General features: G+C 36.4%; 1 protein-coding gene across 1 annotated transcript in view; it reads right to left on the bottom strand.

The window, feature by feature from the left end:
* LOC131050652 (uncharacterized) overlaps positions 1 to 21,178 on the bottom strand; it is a 173,258-nt gene that overhangs the window by 123,856 nt on the left and 28,224 nt on the right. Inside the window, exons 4-5 of the mRNA XM_057984863.2 lie at positions 10,062 to 10,145; positions 9,850 to 9,930 (exon numbers count right to left, since the gene is read on the bottom strand). Of these exons, the coding sequence (XP_057840846.1) occupies positions 9,850 to 9,930; positions 10,062 to 10,145 (165 nt within the window). The remainder of the gene's footprint in view (positions 1 to 9,849; positions 9,931 to 10,061; positions 10,146 to 21,178) is intronic.

Below are 21,178 nucleotides of genomic sequence, written 5' to 3'. Positions count from 1 at the left end.
AACTTTGACAACATTGACAATTTTGACAATTTTTAACCATGTTTTGTATCTTCACAATCACGCCCTCAATTTACAATCCTGGACTCACAAGACATACCCCCTTCTCATGAGCAAAGGTTAAAAAACTACGATACTAGTGCAAAGCAAAACAACTACCCTAAAAAGAGAAAAATGAGGGGTCCTCACTTGCAATGGGGTGATGTCTAAAAACATCACAACACCCAATTTTTAAAAAAAAAAACATAACTTTAGATTGGTATAGAATTTAGTTTTGAAATTTTGACTAGGCTTCAACAAGGAGGGGGAAACCACAACCTAGAAAGATTTACTTGTGACGACATTTCTAGAGCAAAATTTTAATGTTTTTCGAACATAGGTTGACAAAAATGAAAGCATTAAAATCTCGCAAACGATGTAGTGGGTCATCACGAAAATTGGCCAGATTTGTAATGTCCCCTACCTGATTAACATAATTAATCTATTTCAATATACTTATGACTTAAACTAAGTTGATTAGGAGACAAATTTATTTTATCATGAATTAAATCTGTGCTATTCATAGTTCAATTAATTTATCAATTATTTATAAGTAAATCGTTCATCAACCATATTAGATAATCATCTTCCATAACTCTTAATGCAAAGTACCAACCTTTGTTACCACTTCGGTTTTAAGGAAGGAATAGGATATGTATGTTACCAAAGCGCTTAGAGACCAACTACAATAAGTTCCCTCAAAGTTTACAGATCCAAGCCCTTACCCTATCTTGGGACTATGCCCTCAAAGTTTACGGGACGCTGATCCCTACCCTATCTTGGGACTTAACCTATTGCTTGGATTTAGACTGCCCCTCTTTGGAACATCTCATCCCCGTCTCCTTAAATACTGACAGTGGTAGCAAGAATGAATATTATATTCATATTCTCTTTAATGTTTATTTAAGAGTTCTTTCTGATTTACAATCTATTATAGGTATTCTCTTCTAATCAAGACATATATATATATATATATTCTTTCTGATTTTCATTATTGAATTTTTTCTGATTTAGAAGACTGTTAAACTGTTTGTCTTAATTATTATATATATTAGTTTGCATTACATGTCAGATATTTCTGACTTATATTACTGTTTATATTGCTTAAAACAGACAACATATATACCTAATGACAGCATCATATTACATGGATCAGCCAACGTACCAGACTGTTCCCTTTACCAGGTTATAATCCTTGGCAAGCAGATCTCAAGTCTCAAATTGTAATTTTAATTTACTGAGGCACGATTCTCAGCCTTTCACTTTTATTTTCCTTCCATGCCTTTCCATGTTGGAATGCTCCCCTTATAAACTCCTTCAAGGGTCTTGTACGTGGCTCTTGGCTTATGACCTTTCCCTTGCACCGTTTTATTGTTAGGAGTCGTGCCTTTTCAAGTATGACAGCCGATACATTATGGCTGAATATTTATGCTTTGGGGTTTAGGATAGTATCGATCAAAAATTAATATTTAGTCATTAATTTATTAAATATTTAGACATTAAATTAATACTTAGACACTAAATTAATATTAATTTATTAAATATTAGACATTGATTAAATATAAAAATAGAAGTTGGTTATATAAGAAAAAAATTAATAAGATAAGAAATATTAATATTTATGTAGGGATATTACAGATTACTTGGAATGGTACCAAAGATATGCTCATAAAATGGTTTCTCTTAACGCTTAATTTTTAAAATTTACTTATTTTCATACTTTGACAAATACAAAAGACCAGTTCGGAGCACATATAAGGCATTTCTTGATTTGGCACCTAGAATTGAGCTTGACATTACCAACATGAGTTGATTACTTAAACTCAAGAATAAATTTGGAAGTTCGGCAAAAATAGGACACATGTTGACCAATGCATACCAGGACTTGAAAATTACACGCTTTTGGACTAGAATCACATACTCATCCAAAAAATTCTTGAAAAGAACGCATCACAAATAAGTGAGACATTATTTTCAACGCAAAAGTTTAAAATTTGGATGTTTAAAATTAGGGCAACAAGTCCACATCTAGCAATTCACAAGCTTGCAATGCTTGTATGTTTTTAATGTTAACAAGGAAGAGGCATGACTCTATGAGACCAAGTCCTCTAAGACGAGACATAACAACTGTGAATTTTTTAATAGATATATATAGCTATACTATATAGCATAGTTACACGACTCAAACTCTCGACATATTGAAAAACCATGAAATATAGAGATATTTTAAGGATTTAAAGCTTTTACTATGAACCCTTATATAAATCAATTTTAAAGACATAATAAGCTTATCAAATAGAAGTTAACTTGATCACATACACAATAATACATCAATTGAATGAGTACAAAAATGGATTTGAGTTGAAGGAAACAACATGTTTAGATATATAATTATTCTCAAGTGTTTTAGGTGTACAACATTCATGCATTTTGATATTCATAGCATCAAAAACAAAATATCAAATGGAGTCATCAACAATGGTAGAGAGGAGCATGTATCAATTGACCAAGCATCACTAGCTCAATGTGGGTTCAATGCTTGTATCTTCGACAAGTCTAATATAGAAATAGAAGCATTAATTAAGATAGTGTAATGTCCCCTTTTGGGAGAACACTAAATTTTGTCCAATATACTTGTAGAATTATTGCAGGTTGTCTATTTTCAGTCTGTTGTGCAAATTTGAACAGATTTAGTTTGATGTTGCTTCCCTCTTTAAATGCACAGATCTGCTGTTTATATCAATCTGATCTGCTGCCTATACTCAGATATATGTGTGTGTGTGTGTATGAGAATCCTTTATATTCCATCAAGTCTGATTCTCTGGTTATTGATTTAATATTTCCTCTGATTTTCCTTCGATGCGTGCTTTATTACTGTTTGCAGATTTGTGTTTGTGTTCTAATCTCTTTGATAAATGTCCATATCATTCTTCCAGATTTTCTTATAATTCTGACTTACGTCTGCTCCTAAATCTGCTTCTAATGCTTCATATATTTTTTTCTATTCCATGGATCACTACTTCTCAAATGAAAACTTCTCCACTTTATATCCTCCAATGTGAGGGAGAGTCACACCTCTTCATCATGTATGCCCTTTGGCAAGAGACACACCCGTTCTTTGAAAGGGACACAACCTTTCACAATCAGTTCTGCACTTCTTATTTAAACCAGATCTGCACCTCTGATTCCCAAATTCTACCCCTTCTCAAATGAGGTTCTCTTCTCCCTTTTATAAATTATGTTTGAGGGAGTCACAACTTTTCCTTCCATGTCTTTTGACCATTCATTAACTTAATTAAATTTTAATTATATTTAACCATAATATTTTATATTTTAATTTAAATTTTATTTTTATTCTTTTGTATTTTAATATTATTATCATTATTTATTATTAAATTATATTTCAAAGCGAGGACATTACGGTCTCCCCCACTCAAGATTGCTTGTCCTCAAGCAATGATCATGGAGCGCTCAAAATGATTCTTAATATGAAATGACTTTGGAAATACAGATGGAATAAACATGCTGAAAATACATCAGATATGAAACAGACACAGAGAATACAAACAAAACATGGAGCAAACATATGCAAACACGGAGCATACACAAGGAAACACATATTGTTAGGTTCTTGACACTCACTAAGAGTATCCTCTACATTCACTAAGAATGTCCTTAGCACTCACTAAGAATGCTCCTGGCACTTGTTAAGAGTGCCCCAAACATTCACTGAGAATGTTCCTAGCACTCAATAATAATGCTCCCTAGCACTCACTAAGAATGCTCTTGGCACTTGCTAAGAGTGCCCCCAAACATTCGCTGAGAATGTTCCTAGCACTCACTAAGAATGCTTCTGGCATTCACTAAGAATGCCTTGATTTCTTACTGGATGTTTCTCCATCACAGCCTTCTTCTATCATATGTATTTGTCCTCTTTTGCATTGATGGTTATAGCACCATGGTTCTTTACATTTGAAACACAAACTCTTCTTCTTTAATCCAAGCTAGAAGCCCTTTTCCCCAGGTGAGCAGGAACATGCTCTGATAACACTTGTAATGTCCCCTTTTGGGAGGACACTAAATTTTGCCCAATAAACTTGTAGAATTATTGCAGGTTGTCTAGTTTCAGTCTGTTGTGCTAATTTGGACAGATTTAGTTTGATGTTGTTTCCCTCTTTAAATGGACAGGTCTGCTGTTTATATCAATCTGATCTGCTGCCCATACTCAGATATATGTGTGTGTGTGTATGAGAATCATTTCTATTCCATCAAGTCTGATTCTCTGGTTATTGATTTAATATTTCCTCTTCTTTTCCTTCAATGCCTGCTTTATTACTGTTCGCAGATTTGTATTTGTGTTCTGATCTCTTTGATAAATGTTCATATCATTCTTCCAAATTTTCTTATAATTCTGACTTAGGTCTGCTCCTAAATCTGCTTCTAATGCTTCATATATTTTGTTCTATTCCATGGATCCCTACTTCTCAAATGAAAACTTCTCCACTTTATATCCTCCAATGTGAGGAAGAGTCACACCTCTTCATCATGTATGCCCTTTGGCAAGAGACACACCCTTTAAAAGAGTGTAACTCTTTATTATTTTTGTCCTTTGAAAGGGACACAACCTTTCACAATCAGTTCTGCACTTCTTATTTAAACCAGATCTGCACCTCTGGTTCCCAAATTCTCCCCCTTCTCAAATGAGGTTCTCTTATCCCTTTTATAAATTATGTTTGAGGGAGTCACAACTTTTCCTTCCATATCTTTTGACCATTCATTAACTTAATTAAATTTTAATTATATTTATCTATATTATTTTATATTCTAATTTAATTTTTTTTTTTTTTCTTTTGTATTTTAATATTATTATCACTATTTATTATTAAATTATATTTCAAAGTGGGGACATTACAGATAGAGGTTGAGTTGTCAATCAAAAAGTATAAATGTAATTTAATCTATTCATATTCAATTGAGAAAAAGTAGAAAGAAAAAATTGCTTAAGTTGCTTTTTCCATCCAACATGGCATCTTGACTTTCACGCTAACTCTCCCCTTCCTTCTTACCACACAGTCCTCTCTTCTTTTTAGATTTGTTTTCTTGCGCCTCTTTACATTATTCTCTACCTGGCGTAGTGTTTTGGCTTCTCATCTTTTATTTTCCAACGCATTTTACCCTGCAGCTTGCTTGACTTATTTCAAAATGTTTTAACTCGGTCACTAATTGATGCACAATTGCCTCTAAAATTATAAACTATTAATGCATAGTTGAAGGAAAACAACTAACTTTATCAACATAATTGAAATCTGAAAATTTATGTAGGATTGTTGGTGACTCCTCTCGGATGTTCCTGCATCAGACACACCTAGTAAATAGTTTGTGAGCATAGGCTCACGAAAGTGGAGTTAAGTAGTAGGACTACTCGTCTAGATAGTAAACTATCTATAGCATATTCCAATGCTATTATTGACACCATTCCTCTTCCATCTCTTCTTTTTCCTCTGCCAGCACCTTGCCAAAAGAATCATCACGTTTCTCCAACAATCCTGCTCTATATTTCTCTTCCTCTGCTGGATTCATATCCACCAAGAAGCGTCCTCCTCGAAAGGATTACTCCTCTCCTCTCCTCCTTCGTGGGTTTTGGCATCCTTTCACAACTTACACATAGAAATATGCAACATCTATACTCCACTATGTCACTAGAAAATCCTCTTTCTCACTCACTTCAACACACAAATCCATCTCAAACTCTACATTACAAAATTCATAAAAATTTACCTCTGTCACCACTGCAGCAAAATCCTCTATCTTCACCATTTTATCCCAATGCAGATTAACATTATAAAATGTAGAAAAATAAGCCATTAACTCTTCCAACCTTTCTATTGCAATATTTTTTTCTTCACTTCCTTCAAAATCTTATTTTTCATCATTTGCTACAACATTCATCTTCTCACCCCCAACGGCAAGTTTTGCAGGCCTTTCTTCAAGTTCTTCTAGCAAATTTCCTTCCAACAAATTATTTACTCTTTCTATCTCCTTTTTCAATAGGAGATCATCCTCATCTTCATCAATATTCTTGTCAAATTTAGGACTCTCAAAGTCCATTATCTCAGTTGTACCCTTGTCATTGCTCAATTCTGCACTCACTTCTTCAAACATGGGACCTCCACAATTCTTTGAGCTCTCATTCCTCTTCGCTATCTCAAATATTGTAATCTCATCCACTATTGCAACTCTTTCTTCCTCTTTAGTGCCATCTACTTGACACTCTGCTACAAAACTTTTTTCTTTATCCTCCAATATAAACATGTCTTCTTCACTAGTGCCACCCATGTGACACGAGGCTCGAACTTCTTTGCTACTTGTGTTATCAGCACCTTCATGGACTGCTCTCACATATTCCTCATTCCATGTTTCTTCTATTCGAGGGTTGTAACTTTCTCCTTTCAAGGGGCTTTTCTTCTTTCCAATCTTCTCTCTTCCACTTCAATCCTCTTTCCAATTCACCTAATCTGGCCTGGAGCTTTTCCAATTCTTCACAGAGCTTTCTATTTTCCTCTTCTTCCCAATACTCTTCCCAAAATGGGATTATCATGGGTCTTCTCATGACCCATTTCATCTTCCCTTTCAAACTAATTTTCTGTCACTTAGAGACTCTCACCTCCCTCTACAGTCACAAGTCGCCCCTGCAACAACCTTGCTCTTGTTTTCCTCTACCCAGCAGACTTTCTTGGAAGACACACTCCTCTGATGAAACTTCTACCCAGGCTTAGCCTCTGCTGGAGAAAAACAAACACACACACACTAACTTTCTTACTACTTTTCTCTTCTTCGTTCTTCTAGGCAACTAATTGCAACTCACTCATTCCTCGATATTCTCTATGCCAGCAATCTTCTGGCTCTGATACCAAAGGAAGCAGATCAAAATTGGGGAACGTTACCAATCAACCCAATTTCGCAGCTAACCAAACATACATTTCTCCTCCATTACAAACAAGTGAAATTCCATTTCCTCTAAACACAAATTACATAAATATAAGCAAAATTATGCAAAAACAATTATATGTAATGGCCAATCATATCCAAACTACTTCACCTTCCATTCATACTTCAAATTACATAAGCTTGTAATCAGAATTTTGACCCATCACATAAACCCAATTCCCCAGCCAGTTCAACACACACCTATTTTAATTGACCAAATGACTACAACATAACAAATATTTGCCAATTTCTTATTAAAATTGAATTCGAATTTACATCTGTGTGAGACAAAGTTTTCATGCTCTGTTTTCTTCAGAGCTCTCATACTCTACTCCAAAATTTCCTCCTGTCTGTAATACCCAAACTCTCATTCTTTCTATGTTCATTTAAACAACCAACACTCTACTCTTTTATCTCTCAACACCCATCTCAGCATATTCTTCTATTGCCTGCGCACTCTCTCTTCCCTCTGCACAATCTAAATCTACACTTTAAAATATGAAACTTCTTTTAATTTGCTACCATTTCCTTGTGCAATCACCTCTCTGTGTTGCCACTCTTTGTCTTTTCTCTCTGCTGCACATTGCTATCTCCTCTTTCCAGAATTCTTTGTAACCTCTGTTCCCCTATGTTAAATCTGCATTATTAGATTTCCATTTTCTTTTTCTTCTACCCACATCCTATATGCTCAACTTATCTCTACTTTCAATATGCCCTGTTGGTTTTGTTTTGATCAGCAATTAAAATCTATTTGGTGTTCCACCTCCATTCTTGCACTTTCCCCTTCAAGCTATCTCCTCTTTCATGGATGCTTTGTGCCATTGGTATTATCCATTGCCTCTCACTTGTGCACATTCGCTTTTTAACACTTGAAACTTGCAAAATAAAATTCTTTATTTTGTTTTATTTTGTTTGGACGCCTCTTTACTTCCTCTCACACTAACTCTCCCCTTCATTCTTACCACACAGTCCTTTCTTCTTTTTAGATTTATTTTCTTGTGCCTCTTTACATTCTTCTGTGCCTGGTGTGGTGTTTTGGCTTCTCATCTTTTATTTTCCAATGCATTTTGCCCTGCAGCTTGCTTGGTTTATTTCAAAATGATTTAACTGAGTCACTAATCAATGTGAGATTGCCTCTATAATTACAAAATAGTAATGCATACTTGAAGGAAAACATTAACTTTATCAATTTAACAGAAATCTGAAAAATTTTAGTAGGATTGCTGGTGACTCCTCTCAGATGCTCCTGCATCACAGTTTCATCTAATTCTTCAATTTTATTGTAATCTATAAAACATATGTCTTTCAAAGATTTATCACAAAAAGTTAGACTACCTGAATTATTGATAACAGTCAATCTGAATCTATCATCTCATTTATTTTCTTTAATTATTGATGAAAGGAAAAATGCACATATCAGCTATAAAATTACATGATCTTGAACATAAAATGTTTTGCTTTCCTAAATGATTGGATAAGGTTTTTTTCACAGGTTTTCTGTAGCCAAAAATCATTAGCGTAACAAACCAGATTAGCATGGATGATTTGACTAATGGGGACAAAATCAATTAAATTTCCCTTGGCATTTCAGTCCATCCTTACACTCTATTCAGTATATACTAAACTGGCATAAGTGGAGCAAAAAAGGGCATTGATAGCTTCCATTTTTATGTCCATCATGGTAAGCCTTATCATTATATGCAAACAATAAAGTAGTAGAAGACGAGTAAAAAAATGAAATACAAGTATAATAATCATATTAAATTTGGCCCACTTTTGACAAGTCTGGTTGCATTAATGTAATACAATTTAATTGTCGATTACCAAGAAACATGCACAGAAAGGAGCTCCGTAGGGACAATCCATGTATCTATACAAAGCTACAATTGGAGGAAAAAGTAATCCTATAAGCCAAAAGCAACCTCATTACACCTCGCATCTCACTTCTTCTAACCTATCAGTTACAGTCAGCTTAATGCATGATTCTACCTATATGATAGCTCCTAGATAACAGAAGCATCTAAAAAAGGACATCTTTGACCCTGAATCATATCAGTAGTATATGCTTTTTTCAAACTGAATGCATGCTTGTAAATGGAATTTATGTAGAGCTATATGACAAGTCAGGGTGGGGACTTGGGTTGGGCAGTTTGCTTAATTTTTTTTCTCTGGTTCAATATGGCTGGGGTTAGCCATAGTACTGCCATACACTATATATAATATATATATAAAACAAAATGGTTTATGACAGTGCAATTGCACATGGAAAGTCAATACAAACCATCATAATATCATATGCTCTTCATTGAGAGCATCTAAGTTGTCAGCTGGTTTATTAGCAGCACAAGCAGCACCAGTGCCACTCCCACTAGCTACACCATGCTAATCCTGTGTGGCGGCCTAGTGCCTCTCATACTCAATCAAGGCTAAGGAAAGATATTAATTTTCTTTTTTCTCTCTTTTTTGCTTTTTTCATTTAAAAATTACTTTTTTGCCAGACGGTTTCTCCCTGGATTTGTCCGGGGCCTTACCCCAAGGCTGTGGAACTGGCCAGGGTATATTTCAGCTGAATCCACAAGTGCAGGGAAGGACCCTGGCAAACAAATCTGTACCCTCTCTGGACCAATCTGGGTTCAACCAGGGCTCTTGTGAAGCCCAGTAACATAAACAAACAGTTCTAATTAAGATTGAACAAAAAATACTTATCCCAACAAACAACAGCAACATACATAAGTTTGTAAAATCTAATCTATAAAAAACGTTTGTCAAATCTAAACATATAATTATAGAAAGAAAAAATCTCAAAAAGTTGTGGCAAGAACAAACCTTGGGTCCACCAATTCCATCACTCCTCATCTCAATAACATTTCCAGAGGTATCAAGTCTTTTTTTAATTATATCATGCTTCTGCAAAATTAAAATGTTTGTAGTTCAAACCTCAAGTTACTCCTTAATACCTTATATTTCACTTAACTTGATTTCTGCAAGAAATATGCAAAGGTAAACTTTTATTGCTCCAACCATGATTGAAAACTTACAACATCAAGGTGTTGATCTCCACTAATATCCATGGCATCCAAACTAAGAAGAGAGCATGCAAGTGCAGGGAAAGTCACATCAAACTGTAAAACAACAGAAACAAAGATACTGTCAGTTATGTGCAAGTCCAGCTAGGTATCAAAAATACTATGCCTTTGGTGCGTGGTACTTTCCCAAATAACATATTCCCAACTGGTATATGACTATGCCTTTTGTGTATGGTACTTTCCCAAATAACATATTCTCAACTGGTATATTTTCCAATAGATTAATAAAGAAAATTCAGACATTGGTGACCGTGAAATTACTTAAAGTTACTGCATTCTGATTTTCAGGAATAAGGGAAGAATGAAATAAAACTCCAGAGTGTTGGAGTTATTACATCTATATTAGGTTGTTAGGTTTAGTAAATATCTAAATAAATATTATATGTTAGTAAATAGATAATTAAATAAAAGTTATTAGTCGGAAGTTTTCACATAAGTTAGTTTAGGCAGTTGAAAAGGCTTTATAAGCTAATGCAATATTATCTCACCCCAAATATCTAAATATCATGTCTTATGAATGGTGTAACTTGTAGTTTTTGGAGCTTACCATTTCAACATGTTATCAAAGCAATGGAGAAGATGAAGGCACCATGAGGGAGAAGAACCAAGTAGTTGGAGCAGTTGAAAGCATGGTGTTTTAGGGCTTCAAATTTTCAGCAACCCTATGCTTACCAACTGTCAAGTTTGAAAAGCTGTCAAGTTTCACAACATCGTGCTGCCGAGATTACCAACTGTTGTAGTTGTAGTACCATTTTCCATTTGAAAAGTCTTCATTAATAAAGCTTGCCGATTGCTGTCATGAAGATTCTTTGCATTTGCAAAGGTATCTTGTTGATTGCTGACCACAGATTCTCTGCAAGTCTCTAAAATCAACCCAAGGATTCCATAATGCATGTGTATTCTCATGTGAAGTCCTATATTTGCTCTATTGTATGTAATTTCTCTATCATAATTGTTGTCCTCATTTTTGTTTCCAAAAATGAAGGATCATTACATAAAAATTTTGTGAAAAAACGAAGAAAAAAATTACTCTATGGCACGCTTCCCGAGGCAGAATTTCTACTAATCCTTGGACAGGCTTAATCTTCAGTCCATCCTCGAACTACTTTTCGAATTTCGTCAAATTCTGGGTTCGTTTGCTATGTCTTTCCTTCAATTCCGGGTTTTAAAATCCCGACTGCAAGTGGAGAATTTTCTTCAAACTGCAAGTTTTAATGATGTCCATTATTTTGGTCTTTGTAGGGGAATTTTTGGCTTATTACATGTGCACTTTTATTAAAAGATGTTACTTGTAATTTGTTTTAAATTTCCCCTTTGTTGATTTTATTATTTTTATTGTTTTTGCTCTTGTTTAGTTAAAATAAGGACTTTTTGGCTAAATTACAAGTAAACTTGCAGTTTGGTCTAAAAACCCCTACTTTAATGGTTTTTACATGTAATAGGGATTTTAAACCCCCATTACATGTGTGCAAGCAATTCTAACTTGTTGTAGGGGTTTTATTTTCCCTTTACAAGTAATTAAAACTTGCATCTCTCTCCCAAAAACTCGATTTTATGCATAAAGTGCATTTTTGACAATTTTAAACTTGCAGTTTGTTCCAAAAAACCCAAATTTGCCTAGTAAGTGAAAAAGAGCAATTTTAAACTTGTCTTTCTCTCCAAAAAACCCGAATTTGGCTTTGTAAGTGAAAAAGTGAAAATTAGAACTTGTCATATGTTCTAAAAAACCCGATTTTCACATACATTTCGAACTTGTTCTTGTCTCCCAAAAACCCGAATTGCAAGGAAAAACGGTTTTTGAAGATTTCAAAGCAGATTTTTGTGGCGATCTTCTAGGAAGGAGAGGCGTTTTGGTTTCTACCCTATTCTTATGCATTTGAAACCACTTGTCACACCTTTTTGGGTTTGCATTTACTAGTTTTTGCCTCCAAATCAGCAACCACGTGTTTCCAAAACGCCACATTTTGGGGGACCAAATCTTCATCAAGTTGCAATCTCCTAGTTCGTTTTTGCCTTTCATGCCAAGGTGTTAAGGGTTAAAGAGGTTCCAAGCATTTTCCAAGCCACACTACACTCATTTGCTGCCACGTTTTTCCAAAAACGTGGCAAGGGTTTAATATTGCGGTTTGTCTCTATTTATTGTCTTAGCTTCTTCATTCCAAAGATTGTTGCATTTTCGGAGAAGCATTTTCAGTTTGAAGAAAGGTATGTTCTCTTTCCTTTCTTTCCTTCATTTTATTATTTTCTTGTTTTCTTAGTTTTCTTTCTTAGTTGCACTTTTGTAAATGTGTTGTTCTTCCCCCAAAAATCGGTTTTTGTGAGAGAGATCTTCCCCTTGGTATGCAATTTTTGAATTGCATTGTTCTTCCCAAAATTCTCTCTTTACTTGTATTCGGGATTTTTAATCCCGATTACAAGTTCGCTGGAAATTCTTGTTCTTCCCTTACGGTTAAGGAATTTAACCATTTTTGGTTAAAATTCCAAGTTGAAAAGTGTGAAATACCCCTCCCTTTCAAATTCGGGTTTTAAAAACCGGATTACATGTTGAAGAGTTCTTCCCATTTTCATGAAAATGACATTCCCGGATTTTCCCATTTCTATCCATTCATCTTTCCCATATCCGTACTTTCCATTTCCATCATTTTCCGCAAGTCAAAATCTTATTTTCCATCCATTTCTCCATTTGCAAATTTACAAGTGTACTTGCATTCGGGTTTTAAAACACTAATTGCATGTATGTTCTTTCCAACTTGTATACTTGCAAAAAATTTCCCAAAATTGGTCAAAGTCAAGATTTTCCCATATATTTCCCCTCTTCCTCTCACAAAATCATGAAGTTCAAGAATCAAAGTTTTTCCCATTTGAAGAAGGAAGAATGATATTTGCAGCTGACTATGATGTTGTCTTAACTCTTTTAAGTCTTCATCACAGTATTCCAGGTTCACAATCAATGTCAGATTTGTCGGCATCTCCAGCTCCAAAGAAGATGAAATACAAATATGACAAATATAAGAACGAGGTAGCACCTTCCCAAGTTTCTTCCCCTTTGGATCGTATCAGAGATACGGAAATAGGGCACGTGGATATGTTGGAATTCGTCAAGGGGGTAGAAGATCCACAGGATAATAACTTGCAGCGGCTGTTGGACAGCCATATCCATCATGCATCTTCTTTCTCGGTGGCTGCCCTAGAACTTGAATTTGTTCTCGCCTGTGCCCATCATTTTGACAAAGAGACAAGAGTCATCAAAAATGATGATGGTGAAGCTATAATTTGTCTCGATGCAGATACAATCGAGAAGGTCTTCAGAATACCTCCTGCACCTGTTTACATGGAAATTTCCAAAGAAGTGCAACAGAGTATTATGTGAAGAGGGAAAAAGATTGCAAGCAACATATCAACAGGTGGATCCAAGAGCCACAAGCCTCCTTCTCAAGGTGGGCGAAGTGGTACCACTGCGATTTCAAATGGGAAATAGGAGACACCATAACCCTTCTCAGCAGGATGATGGGTCTCGAGTATTCTAATGTCTTTGAGCCATGGATGTACCAATTCATCATGTTCATAAGGCAGTCTCATCACATTTCATGGGGAGAAGTCATCAACGATGCCCTGTGTGAACAACTTGCAGCAGTTCCGGTAAGAGAATCCTTCAGTACTAGACAAAGCAATCATCAAAAGAACAAGAAACCTCCGGTAAGACAGCCTAATGCCTATAAATTCAATGGTAAATGTTTTGTTTGCAGAAAATTCGGTCATATGGCAAGTCAATGCCGAAGTAGGATGATGAATAATGTGGTGAATAATGGTCCTACCTTTGTCAGTCAATGTTTCATATGCAACAACTTTGGTCATAAGGTGCAGAACAATGATGAACAATTTCCAAAATAAGAGATGTTATGCACGTGGAATGTTTGGACATATTTCTAACCAATGCAGGATGAGACCAAATTAGATGAACTTCAAGCCTATGCAAGGAAATATTGTTTGCCATGCATGCAACAAATCCAGTCACATAGCAAAATATTGCAGAAGCAAGAATGTGAGCAAGAATGCTCCGAAAGACAAGAACAGATCAGATGAGAAAGGCAAAGCGAAGGTTGAAGAGGTCAGAGAAGCATAAGAAGGTGTGGGTTAAGAAGGAAGATTCAAATGTTCAGAATGGCTCCACACTCGATTCCGGTGTTAGAACCTCATCCGGTAACTAAGGCATTTTGGCCTTTGGGGGAAGCTTTTCATGCAGAATTTTAAAACCCCCTTTCGTATATCTATAACCGGTCGAGGAAGGTTGCAGATGGAGAAGATTAGTTGTGCAGTTGATATACGGAAGATTACATACTTATCTGAGAGTCCGGTGAAGAATTCTTGAAGATGCAGGGTATCCGGAAAGCCTTTAAGGTTATGCATTTATTAAAACTTAAAGTTAGGTTTTCGATGCATAAAAAGGTGTTGTTGACCATTTCACAATCGCCCCATTGCAAATGGGGACCCCTACTTTTTATTGCTTTTTAGGGTTTGTTTTCTAGGTCTTTTAGGGTTTTGTTAGTTAGCCTTTGCATTTTGAGTGTCGCCAAGGGGATCACCTGGATAGCAAGTCCTGTTGGAGTGATGTCCTGATCCTGAAATTTGGCTAAGTCTGGAGTGATGTCCTGATCTTGAAATTTGACTAAGTCTGAAAACTGAAAATCCTCCAAAAACTAGATTTTGCAATATAGCTCCTGGAGGTCTGAAACCACTCTCAAACATCCTGAAAGTATATATGGAATATAACCTAAAGTATAAGTGCTTATACTTAAATGTTATATTCCATAAAATTATCCTGACAGAGAGTTCAAAAAGTCAAATTTTGCTCCTGACCCTTCCTGAGGGTCCAAAGCGAATTTCGCTCCTGACCCTCTCAGGAGGTCCAAAGCGAATCTCGCTCCTGACCCTTGCTGAGGGTCCAGAGCGAAATTCATTATAAACTTCGTTTGCCACCTTGATTGAACTTGAAACCTTTTCCCTGGCCTTGAAAACGATCTTACCTTGCCTTGTGAAGTGATTTGAAACTTGAAGATTGAGCAGTTTAGCCTAGATTGTGAAATTCGCTCCTGACCCTTGCTGAGGGTCCAGAGCGAAAATTTTATTTGAGCCTATTTGTCACTAATTTTGGCTAAATTTTTATGTGCAGGGTCTCCTGGAAGGAAGGTTGAACATCATTCAAAGGTTTGGACGCTTGCAAATTGATGAATTTTGGGCAATAAAAGCAAAATCGCTCCTGACCCTTGCTGAGGGCCCAGGGCGAAATTTTGAATAGCTCTCATCTTGCATGAAAAAAGTCAAGTTTTGGACATGAGTGAAACAAGAGCAACTTCCTTTTGCCTCCTGAAAGAGTTTTAGCTTGAAATAATGAAGGATTTTGTTGAAATCACCAAAATCGCTCATGACCCTTGCTGAGGGTCCAGAGCGAAATTCTTTACAGGCACATTTTTTAACCTTTCTTGGGCGTGAAATTCTATTCATAGCATGAAACGAGATGACATCTTCCTTAGCAAAGACACTCCAAGATGAAAAGTGATGCATTTTGGTCTAGATAGCAAAAATCGCTCTTGACCCTCTCTAAAGGTCCAGGGCGAAATTTCCAAGTATGCCCATTTTCCTTGCATTTCGAGATGATATTTTTGTTCTCAAGACTCAGTAGGGAGTGAAGTATGATGTTCTACGCCTTAAGAGTAATTTGAAGTTGGAATGATCAAGAATTTGTGCAAAAGACTCAAAATCGCCCCTGACCCTCTCTGAAGGTCCAGGGCGAAAATCACAAAACCAACATTTTCCTCCCAAGTTTGTGCTAAGGCAAGGTTGTGCTAAGGTAGAGAGGGTCTTCCAAAATGTGATGAACAAGGATTTGCCTCCAAAGCTTGATGATCCTAGCCTAATTTGCAAAAGTCGCTCCTGACCCTTATTGAGGGCCCAGGGCGAAAATCTTTGAAGCACCTATTTTGCCTTACAAAAACAAATCAAACATGCATAGAATGAATGAAGGAGATCATTGCTTACCCTTATAAGGTGGATTGACATTAGAAAGATGAAGGATTAAGAGCAAAATTGAAAAATCGCTCCTGACCCTCTCTGAGGGCCCAGGGCGAAAAAACCCTAAATACACTTTCCTCCTAAAGATCAAATGAAATCAAATTCAAAACTCCAATGAGAGATGCCATTTAAATGCCTAGATGAAGTTTTGGACAAGAAAAGTGAGGTATGCAAGGCCTAAATTGAAAGTTCGCTCCTGACCCTTGCCAAGGGTCCAGGGCGAAGTTAGTAGCATTCTTTATTTTTACCATATTTGAGAATTGATATTCCTCAAATTCCTCAAAACTGCTCACTTCGAAGCCTTTGGAAAGATTAAATCAAATTCGCATTAAATTAAAGGCATTTTAATTTAATAAATTAATTTTTTACCTTGAAATAATCAAAATAAGCATCTTAGAGGTATTAAAATTAATTTAAAAAAAATAAAAGATTACAAGTTGAGCGCACAAGGCATTATTTTGCCTTTATTTGACAAGTCGGCCTACTCTTTTGAGGTTTTATTTATTATTTCACCTTTTATTTGGCAAGTCGGCCTTGGAGAGAGGAAGGTGAGCGCTCTATATAATAGGAGGTGCTTTGTTCAAGTTTTAATCATTCATTCATCCTTTTTCAAATGCAAAGTTGAAGTGCGAATTGGAGGAGCGAAATATAGCATGTTGGAGGCGAAATTCTACTAATTGAGGAGGAATTTGAGAAGCGAAATCCAGAAGATAGGGAGCGAATTTCTTTCAAGTGTTGAAGGCTAGAAGGAAGTGGAGTTTATTCTTTTCAAGCTAGAGGAGGCGCAATTCATCCAAGAGAGGGCTTTGATCTACACTTTGCCTAGCGAAATCTATTTTTACATCATTTCTTAGAGTTTAATACTCAAGAGAAGGTATGGCGAAATCATCTTAACACCCTTGTTCAAGGTTTGATTTTTAGACTTTCTTTTTAGAAAAGTCTAAGTATTGCATGGTTAATTAGGAAATGATAACTCTAGATTTATCATGAAGTTTCCTAATTAAAATCTTAAATCTTCCTTTTAAGTCTAGATTTCTACACTTCAAGCTATAATGCTTGAGAACTAATTTTGAAATGTTGTGTAGGTATCAAGATGGTGACTCCTAAGGCTGAAAATCTACAGGTCGGCAAGCTCTCATCAAAGAAGATCAAGCAAGGATAAGGGCGACCTCCTCCAGTCTAGCATCGACAAGGACGGCCTTCTTCGGTCAAGCATCATCAGGAATAACTTCTTCCAATCCAGCATTCCAAGGCGAGGTACATCAATCATCTTGCACATCAAAGACAAAATAAGTCAGAGCAAGGGTTCGTTGAAGGAGCAGATAGTTTCAGAAGAGTTAATTAAAGCTAGCCTCTCAGCAACATCAAATTGGCATCAACCAAGTGTCAGACAAGGTGGCATCCCAGTCATCACTCCTCCAGTCGGGTTGGTCCACCTCAACGTGTCCAGATTCAATGTACCTAACTCATGGAAGGTGGCACAAACTTCAATGTACCTACCCCAGCTATCCATTGGTCGATTTTTCCAGAGAAGACATGTGTCCTAAAGATGTAATTTTATCATTGGTCAAGCATTAAATGTTATGTAATGGTTGTAACAAACCCTAATTAGGGTTTTCATTATTGAATCTTGGCCATTGATCTTAGCCATCGAATTGTATTGTGGGCACTATATAAGCCCCGACTCTTCATTTGTGAAAGGCTAATAATAGAAGATAGATAGAGAGTAGTTCGAAGGTGAATAGTCAGTTGATAGAGTAGCAATTAGAGTAGAATAGGAGGACAAGGCAAGAAATTGTTGCCATTGATTGTAAACAAACTCCATTTTCATTGAAGTAATGGTGAAGTGTGTCGTTTCTTGCAATATGCATGGTTTCTTGTTGAATCTTCAATTCTAGATGGTAGATGATTAGATCGAATGAAGGAAATTGTTGAATGCACCTGTGTGGAATCCGTTTAATCCATACCACTTGCCTCTTACTGATTGTAAGGACGCCTTGTGTGGTCAATTGGAATGAAATGAGCTTAATCATAAGTCGTTACACGTCTATTGTTTCATGCATTTTCTTGAATGGTGATCATTGTCAGATGGTGTACGATTTAAACATATTGGAAGCATCCCTTAGAAGATCGCACTGAGTTGGTGTTGAATTGTTCAGCCTAATGGTGAGACCCAGCCCATTAGGAATCCACCTAGTCATTCATCCATCTTCTCGCATTCTAGGTAGTAGAGTAGACTTCCTGAACCTTGTATCTTTTGCCATTTGTTTGTCTTCCAGTTAGTTAGTAAAATCCTATGTTCCAGCAATATTCAAAGCAAATCAGACGTTTAGGTCGTCAAGTGTAAGTCCCCTTGTGATTCCAGCAAATCACATCATACCACAAAGAGCTTATCCACACGTAGAGATCCTACAGCAAAGAACCTTGAAGTCATCCCGATTGATCCTTTTTGCGACATCTTCAGCATTCGGAGGCTTTATTCAAGAGAGGATAAGGTACCTTTAGGTATGTTATTCTGTGTTTGGTCGTGTACAAAATACACGTCAACAAAAGGGCATTCTATTGTTCATTCTTCACATTGTGAACAAAGAGAAAGAGCGAAAGAGCAAGGCGAACGAGATTTAGCAAAGTAAATTGAGCTTGAAGCGATTCAATAGCAATTCCTAGCATCCAAGTGAATTTGAAAAGGTATTTATCCGTGTTAGAGCTATCTGTTTGTAACCCTACTTTCGAAATGGCATCACAATTTGGTATTGCAACTCCATTGGTAGTTGAAATTACTAAAAGGCCAAGGCCGGTGTTTAAGAAACATCCATTCAAATCAGTCGAAGATGATCCGGAAGGAGCTTTTTCCTTTATGTCATATGGCATGTTGCACAATGAAGATATTAGGGCATACATTCACTGTAATATCGAAGAGCTTGGAAATGCAGACATGTTATTATTATACACCAAGCATATGATGGATGGAATGAGTGGAAAAAGTCTATATGAGCGAATGTGCAAAGTTTGGTGAATGTGATTGAAGGTTTTGGTGGTCCGGGTATGACAGAGCAGGAAAACAGAGCAAAGAGACAAATTAGTTGCAAAAGATAATCTAAGCCTAACCAGAACTGCTATTTGGCATATATAGATGCTATTCTTCATTTCATTCATTATTGTAATCAATTGTAATCGCATGTAAAGCAGTGAGCCTTCCTCCAAGTTGTAGCCCTTTTGTAATTGAGCAGTGAGCTCTAGGCAGTGTGCTTGAATGCAAGTGCATTCCCCTTCATGTAATATTATCATACTCCTGATCAAAGTATAATAATATTGTGGGTTCAAATCTCACTGTGGTTTTTCCCTTTCCGGGTTTCCACGTAAAAGTTCCGATGTTATGGTATTGTGGTTGGTTGGTTTATGTTTCTGTATTTTACTTTTATTCTTATGCATCTGGTGGTTTAAGAATCAAGTTAATAACTTTGTAAATTGCAGAACACTGATTCACCCCCCCCCCCCTCTCTGTGTTAATTGATTCTAACAAACGTTTTCAAAGTAAGTTAAGTGAAGAAATCTCGATGCTAAAGGTGAAGCAATGACTTAAACATTTTGTCCTCACACCCTAAAAAGTCTGGCCATCCTTTGCAAAATTCCCTCACCCACCAAAAATCCCAGCCATTCACCCTTCAATGTCTGCACCCATCCATATCCCCAACCATAACCTATCCGCAAACATTAAATCCCCCGCCGCTTTTCATTCACATCCCTTATCCCTCCAAATCCCCGGCCATCTCATGTCCTCACACCTCCAAAACCCCTGCCAATGATGGTGAAATAACATACGTTTGGCGCCAAAGAAAGGAGAAGTTGGCGTTAGACATAGCCGTTTTAATTTAAATTCAAATTCAATAAAGGAAATAAGTCAGCCCTAGCATAGGAAAAGAAAAATTGCAAACAATTAAATGAAAAAGCATGGAATAGAAGGTCGGCTTCATTGTAGCTTAAAAGCCAAGAGACATGCCTATATATGATGGTTGATCATTTCATTAGATCAACCATCACAAATGATTTGTCTCCTCCAACAGCAACGATTCTCCTCTAATAGCAGCAATTATCCTCCCAAAGAAGCGACCCTACAAAGGGAATAACTATTGATACTAGTGAAATTGGTGAAGATATCTCAAACTATTGAAACTAGTGAGATTGGTGAAGATTCCCTTGGGAGCCAATTTCACAACATAAATTTCGATATCTCCAACTAGTGAAACTGGTGAAGATATCTAATTATAGAGAAAGGGAAAAAACAAATACAAAGAGTATTTAGTCTAAATCTAAGCGTCTCGATCAAGGACGCCAGCGCGGTGCACAAACGTCTGTGCAGTGCACTGTAATCCTGTATGGACCGCAAACAAAAAAGACTCAAAAACACGAAAACCCAACTCCGTTCTTCAAATAACCTGCAAAACCTAGAAGTTAGAAATCTAGCAATGAATACTAGATAATAAATATAAAAATAAATGAATATAAATGAAATAAATAAAACACGAGCAAACCCTCGTGCGTTCGAATACTTCTAATAAACCCGCACACATGAAGAAGAGGAAAAATGTTTGGGGCTGTTTGGAGACTTGCCTCAATCAAGTCCCTTTTTTGGTGTTTCCACCTCCATAGCAGCCAGATAGATAGATAGATAAATATGTAAATAGAAAAGATAATGATTTGACAGATAAGGGATGTGATGAATCCTAAGATGCAAGAAGGATATTACCAACAAGGCTTGAAAAAGCTGAGAGAGTTGCAAAAGATTATTGTGAGAGCTTGAGAGTTTTGTAGCAACTAGGGACTATTGTAGCAAGTGAAAGAGCAAGAGAAAGTTGTGAGAGCCCAAAAAATGAGAGATCTTTCTTGAGAAAACCAAGGGAAATTTCTTGAAGAAGCAAAAGAGCTTAAATGGAGAAAAAAGATGGATTTTAAAAGAGAGGAGGGAAAAGTGGGCTAGCGAGCCGTTTAGAAGACTGAGA

This window comes from Cryptomeria japonica, chromosome 10, assembly GCF_030272615.1.
Source record: "Cryptomeria japonica chromosome 10, Sugi_1.0, whole genome shotgun sequence".
In the NCBI taxonomy this organism is placed as follows: Eukaryota; Viridiplantae; Streptophyta; class Pinopsida; order Cupressales; family Cupressaceae; genus Cryptomeria; species Cryptomeria japonica.
This window is presented reverse-complemented; position numbering and strand designations above follow the sequence as displayed.